At 57.5% G+C, this 6,490-nt stretch overlaps 2 protein-coding genes across 2 annotated transcripts in view; one reads left to right on the top strand and one right to left on the bottom strand.

The window, feature by feature from the left end:
• The window catches only part of CNNM4 (cyclin and CBS domain divalent metal cation transport mediator 4), a 12,571-nt gene extending 11,823 nt beyond the window's left edge, over positions 1-748 (bottom strand). The window contains exon 1 of the mRNA XM_009883882.1: positions 743-748. Coding sequence (XP_009882184.1) covers positions 743-748 — 6 coding nt within the window. The remainder of the gene's footprint in view (positions 1-742) is intronic.
• A 37-nt stretch (positions 749-785) lies between these two features.
• Positions 786-6,362, top strand: LMAN2L (lectin, mannose-binding 2-like). Its single transcript, XM_009883881.1, has 8 exons — positions 786-803; positions 954-1,071; positions 1,705-1,787; positions 3,398-3,430; positions 3,829-3,990; positions 4,063-4,177; positions 5,485-5,604; positions 6,220-6,362. The coding sequence occupies exons 1-8, from the start codon at positions 786-788 to the stop codon at positions 6,360-6,362; spliced, it is 792 nt and encodes a 263-aa protein (XP_009882183.1).
• The last annotated feature ends 128 nt before the right edge of the window (positions 6,363-6,490 follow it).

Below are 6,490 nucleotides of genomic sequence, written 5' to 3'. Positions count from 1 at the left end.
CCTGGGTGAATTTGGGGTGTCTGTGCTGACCAGTTTGGGGTCTTTTTTGGGACCACCGTGGCCGGAGCACACCCACTGCCCCCTTTGCCGTGCCCACGTGTCGGAACGGGGCCGGTAAAGTGACAGCTCAACGTGGTGTGCCGGCGCTGCGCTCTGTTAAGGTGTTTCGCTGCCCTTCCTGAGCCTTTTGCCCGGCAGACAGCAAAGCTCCTTTTAATACCTTGAAAATTCCGGTTTAATTTCAATTTGGGCTTGAAACCGGTGGGATTTTTTTGTGCCCCAGGGTCCAGCCCCCTCCACAGTGGTTTGGAAAATGCTCTACGAAACCAGAAGCCGTCCGTCACCCTCAACTTTTAGCGTTATATTGAGGGAGATTTGGTTTTTCGCTTGGGTTTACGGCTCTCGCGAAATGTTGTGGCTCCCGCACGAAGCCACCGGCCGGCTTCACGGTATCTATCGCCTGAGCAAATCTGTTGCGAGCTCGTCGCCTTGTGTGCCCGTTAGCGCAGGGAATTTGTTGCTAGCTCAAGAAATAAATTGGCTTATCAACAATTAAGAAGCTGGAGCTGCTCGTTGGGCTCTTTCTGCTCTCTTTTTCCCGGGTGTGAGTTATTGATTTTGCTGGAGTTGCTGTTGCCTCAGAATAGCGTGAGATCAGAATCGGTTCTTTGGCTTTTTATAGCTCTGGGTAATGACCAATTCCCTCGGCTTAATGAGATCCCTTGGGATTAATTATTCTTGCTCGCATCCAAAATATAGGACAGCACGGTCTGGTGGCAAGGGAAATGGCGGTGTGCTCTCCGGTTTGGTGGCGCGCGGAGCGACGGGCAGAGAAGAGCGCAGCCGGCTGCGGTGGTCCGTCCCCGCCGGCCCCTCACCCTCGCGGGCAGGGAAGAGGCAGGTGGTGGCATGAGGGACACCCTAATTTCACCTCCTCGTTCCTTCTCTTGCAGCCGTGTTACCTCCGAGACTGGGAGATGCAGGTGCATTTCAAAATCCACGGGCAAGGCAAGAAAAACCTGAACGGAGACGGCTTTGCCATCTGGTACACCAAAGATCGGATGCAGCCAGGTAAAGCGCCGGCGGTAGCTGCCGGGGTGGAGGTCGTGCCTCGAGGGGAAGGTGTGGGGTGTAGGTCGTGCCTCGAGGGGAAGGTGTGGGGTGGAGGTCGTGCCTCGAGGGGAAGGTGTCGGGCGGCACGTGCCATCTTCTCCGAGGACACCTTCTCCCCGGTGTGTAGGCTCATTGGGGGAAATCTCAGTGGGGAATCGCGGTGTTTTGGGACCTTAGAGGTGTTTTTCTTCTGCTCTGGCAACCGAAGAGCGTGTGTGAGGCTGCCCCTGAGCCTCGGCACCCTGGGCTGGGGCTCACGGGGGCCCTGGGAAGGTGGAGTCGGCTCAGGGGTAGGTGGATTTGGGATTGTTTTGCCCTGATCTTGAGATGGGCGGTGTAAGGAGACGTGTGGGGCGTCCCACACTGAGAGTCAGCTCCTTCAAAAACAGACTGGAGAGAGCTTGATCCTCGACCAGCAAGAGGTGGGGGATTTAATTTGAATTCCCTGCCTGGAGGGTCTGTGTACTCGATTAAGTGCTCAAGGCTGCCTTGTTACCTGATACAGAGCACATGTGAAGGGATGGGTAACAAACCCTTTGCAATTCCTGCCTGGTCTTGCCACCCTTATCGGTAGCTTCTCCTTCTTCCTAGGACCTGTCTTTGGAAGCAAGGATAACTTCCTGGGCTTGGGAGTGTTTGTGGACACCTACCCGAACGAGGAGAAGCAGCAGGAGGTGAGCTAGAGAGGATAAACGGGACCGTGCTGCTTGCCAGCTGCCTGCTGACCGTGGCACGGGCAGCGCCGAATTCACAGCTCGTGTCGCCGCAAACGCAGCTCTTGGTCGGTGCGACGCGATCTTCTTTGAGCTCTTAAATCAGAGACCAGATATTACCCTGCTTCCTTTCTGCTGCCGTTCCCCGCCGTGCTCTCTGTAGTTGGTTTTTCCTCCAAGGGAGGCAATAACTCCTCAGAGAGGTGAAAGGCTGCGGGGTGGTTGTGTGGTGAGCTTTACCCAGAGAAAAGGCTTTCGGGGCAGGAGAAAACCAGCTGGTGACACCACCTCTGCATTGGGAGCTCCTGTCCTTTCTTGAGGCTGCTGGCAAGTAGCGCTTGAGGTGGAGCCGTACCAAAAACGTGGTCTTTTTGAACCTCGAGTAGAGCGGTACCTGAGCTGCCAGCCCAGGCCTGCCTGCGGGACGGGGCTGGTTTTATGGCAGGAGGCTTTCCCTGCTCTCGGGGACGCAGCGTCACCGCGCTTTGCCTCTTTGAAAGATGCCCGTCTAAAGACCTTTGTGTTCCTGATGCGTCTGTTCTTTGTTTGGGGTTTATTGGCGTCCGTTCCTGTGGAGACGGGAGTGTAGAGGCAGTTAAAACCAGGCCCTTCCCACCCTGATGCTGGAATCGGTTTCATCACTCCGAAAACAAAGCTGGACCCTTTCTTATTCTAACTTTCCCTAAAAAAAATAGGTGCTGTTTTACCCCAAGATCCTTGGCATTAACGCCACCACCCCGCAGGACCCCCTTTATCCCGGGAAAAGAGACAAAAGGGCGCAGTTGGGATGCGCCCTGACCTTGGAGCTACCCAGCAAACGTTGAGTAACTACCAGCTTTTATTCAAACATCCAAAGCAGCCGGCTCTGGCGCAGGGGTGGACTTTGTGCTCGTAAAAAGCCTTTACGAACTGCCTGGCACCGCGTTACCGGTAGCGCTTGGGGATTAGGGTGGTGTCGGATGGAGGGATGTTGATTTGCAGGGTGGCAGCTCTGCTTTTGTGGGGTAAAGGGATGCACAACAGGTTTTATTTCAAAGAAATCATCGGTGGAATGCGGCTGTCCAGGTTCCCAGCTCGGTCGGCAACCGGAGAGGGCTGCCCTCCTCCGGTCAAGCACCGAGGAAGGAGATGGAGAAATGCTCATCGGCCAGTTGCTGTAATGGCGTGTGGGTTCACTGTTGTTTTCTGTTGTTTAAAAGGACAAAAAGAAGGGTCTTATTCTGGAGGGAAGAGGGACAGATTAGTCGTGGGTCCCTGGGGAACGGCTGTGGCCGATGTCCCCCCCCCCAGTTGGGGCGCTGGCTTTTGTGCGAATGAGCTGCTGCGCGGCGAGGAGGAGAAATGCCGTACGTTTGATGTGGCTTTCGCCCACCGGTGCCGTTTCTGAGCCGTGCGTCCCGGGATCCAGCACCTAACACCTAAACCCCTCTCTGCTTTAGTCTCCGCTAAGCTGATAACGCGCTGAGCTCTCCAGGGAGGGAGTTTCCAGGTTGCAGGTTAATACTAACTCTGGTCTGTGACTGTCTTGCTTCTGTGCTCTCTCTTGTTTTGCGATAACCCCGGACTGGCAGGCTCAGAAGAGGAGGTACAGCCCGGGAAATCAGGTACTTGCTCTCGCTGACCTACCCGTTCCCAAGCTGTCGGGTTTCACCTTGGCTCAGGGTTGAGGAATTCCCTCCTCCGAGCTCCAAAAAATAAAAAAATCCCTGCGTGAGCCCAGAAATCCCCATGTGAGCTGAGAGACTGCATGGAAACGGGCTGTCCTCCATCCCGGGTGCCTGGGAGCTGAGGCTGAGCCCGAGGAAGGCTGGGGGATGAAGTGGGATCGTGCCGTTATCTTGCTGAGACGGATTCTTGGAGGGTGAAGGAGTTTGGGGTCTGCAGGGCTGTCGTGGCTCTTGACCCCAGAGGTGTGCCGGGATGCTCGGGGCAGCCGGTAGAGCCGAGCTGTGGCCGGGGGGGGGAGAGCAGAAACTCACCCTCAATCTTTTCCCTCTCGCAGCGCGTCTTCCCCTACATCTCGGCCATGGTGAACAACGGTTCTCTCACCTATGACCACGACCGGGACGGGAGACCGACGGAGCTCGGGGGCTGCACGGCCATGGTGCGCAACCTCAACCATGACACCTTCCTGGTGATCCGCTACGTGAAGAGGAGACTGACGGTGAGTGTTGCCCGCCGGGGCTGAGCGGGCAGCGGGGCCACGGCGATGCTAAGGGACCTTCTTCTTCCTCAGGTGTTGATCGATATTGATGGTAAGCACGAGTGGAGAGACTGCATCGACGTGCCGGGCGTACGCTTGCCCCGTGGGTACTACTTTGGGACCTCTTCTGTCACCGGAGACCTGTCAGGTACTGCCCCGGGGTCCCCAACCTTATTTCCTGAGCAGCTCCGGCAGCTCCTGCGCCGCTTTGGGTGTCTGGAGGTGCAGCTCAGTACTTGGTGGGGCTTACAGAAGCACAGGAGGATCTTTCCATGCTTTAAGCACCTTTTAGCTGTGAGTGGGAGCTTCGGTTTTTATCTTGCAGCAACTCCTGAGGAGCCCAAAGCCCCGTCTGGGCACGTTGCTCCCCCGAGAGCTTTGTCTAGGCGGCGCTTCCCACTTTTCTTGAGCTCCCAGCGGGATCTCAGCCAGCCTCTCCTAACGACATGGTGGCGAAGCGGCTGTACCGGCTCAGCCGGAGGGCCTGTCTCCAAAACACGTGCCTTGGGAGGAGTAAAAACAGGACGAGCACTGAAACAAAAAATAAATCTCCTCCTGTACTCTCCCGCTGCAACCCGTGGTGCCTGGGTTAGCCCCGAGGGCGGTGCTGGAAAGAGCCGCCGTGGCTGCGGGCGCCCCGGTCGTTACAGCCAAGCCACCACGCTCGCTCCTGATCTCCCGACTCCATCTCCGGGGCATGCCTGGGTGTATTTCGCTTGGGATTTCGTAGCCTGACAGCTATCGCCCGCCCGTTATCGCGGGAGGGACCGGCCGGCTGCTCTTGGAAACGATAGCGCGACGTGGGCCGATGCACGTCGGGTTTTGCCGAGAGCTAAAGCTAAAACCCTCCGCCTTCCTCAGCGTAATACTTCTCTCCCGGCGCCGCTCGAGGGGCATTGAAGCCTGCCGTTCCCCCGCCGTGCCTCTTTTCGGCAGGTTTTAAGCCCGATTTGAGTTCTGCCTCTACAAAAGCTCATTGATGGCCGGTGTCTGGGCCCATTGTTGGTTTCCAACAAAAGTTCCTTTTCTCTCTCAGATCTCTGCCCAGCGTCGGGGGGAGCTGGCAGGCTGGCGTGGAGCGCTCGCCTTGTCCCGCTAATAACTCCGCCGTCACGAGCGAAGGAAGTAGGGCCACGTGAGGCCGATGCTAACGCGTTCCCTTCGGGTGGCCGAGTGGTTTCGAGTCAGATGATCTCCCGGTCTGGGCTTTTGTTTTTCAATTTAAGTAGCTTAAAAGGTTCCTGTTGGCGGAGGGCCCTGCGCCGGGGCACAGCTCTCAGCCCGGCGTAGACCCTGCCCGGCGGAGGTGAGTTTTTCCCTCCCCTTGGGAAGGGAGAGCCAACGCTTTTGCCCCAAGTGATAACACCCCGTGATGCTGCCTGCGGCACTCGAATCCCTTGGCCAGAGCCATATTTATCGGTGATGTCTCGGGACACGTTTCTGCTCTGCTTCCAGACAACCACGACATCATTTCGCTGAAGCTTTACCAGCTGACGGTGGAACGGACGCCGGAGGAGGAGAAGCGAGACAGAGAGGTTTATTTACCGGTTGTGGACAACCTAAAGCTGCCGGGAAGTGAGTAGGAGCCACCGGCTTCGTGCCAGGGGAAGGTGGGACCGGCAGGAATTTTGGGGGGAGCTGCAGGGTGGTGGAGCTGTGGTGCTCGCGGAGCAGAAATGACGGCATCTCGCCAGCAAATCAGCCGAGTTCCAACTGGAATTGGGAGGGCCGTGCCCCGTTCTTCCCACCGACGGTTGTTCTCGCCCGCTGTGCGGCACAACCGGTGTCACAGCCCGTCTCAGTTTGGTGTGGGCGTAGCGGGCGGCACCGCTCGCCCTCGGAGAAGTGCTGCCATCCTGGAGGACCCGGGCTAAGCATGTCTGCTCCGCTTCGGTCATGCCATGACCAAAACAGGGTGTGCTGGTCCACTGGAAGCTCATGGAGGTTTGAACCTCAAAACGATGTCAACTCTCCTCCAGAAATCCCCCCTCAGACGTGGCCGTGAGCCCCTTGTGTCTCCCGAGGTCTCACGGCTCTAGCCTTTACGATGAGCTGAGCCCAAAAGCTTTGGGAAGCCAAACCCTGGGGTGGTGCGAGCCTGGCAGGGTGTGCAGGCAAAGCTCAGCTGGGTTTCGGGGCGTTGGGTTCTCTGGGGGCTCACGGGCTGTTTTTCTTCCTCTTCTCACGCAGTGGAGGCGCCGCTGGAGCCCATGAGCGGCCTGGCTCTCTTCTTAATCGTCTTCTTCTCCCTTGTTGCCATCGTTTTCGCCATTGTCATTGGAATCATCATCTACAACAAGTGGCAGGAGCAGAGCCGGAAACACTTCTATTGACTTGGGAACCCCCACCCCGGGATGGCCCATTGCTAGTCCTTGCTAGCCACGTCCCGACTCCCACCCGTCCTAGACTGGCCAGAGCGTGATGGACCCACCCTCACGGCAGGGGCCCCCCTGGCCCCCCA

Source organism: Charadrius vociferus, unplaced genomic scaffold (genome assembly GCF_000708025.1).
Source record: "Charadrius vociferus isolate BGI_N301 unplaced genomic scaffold, ASM70802v2 scaffold1894, whole genome shotgun sequence".
Taxonomy (NCBI): domain Eukaryota; kingdom Metazoa; phylum Chordata; class Aves; order Charadriiformes; family Charadriidae; genus Charadrius; species Charadrius vociferus.
Note: the sequence above shows the minus strand (reverse complement) of the source record. Positions and strands in the feature narration are given on the sequence as shown.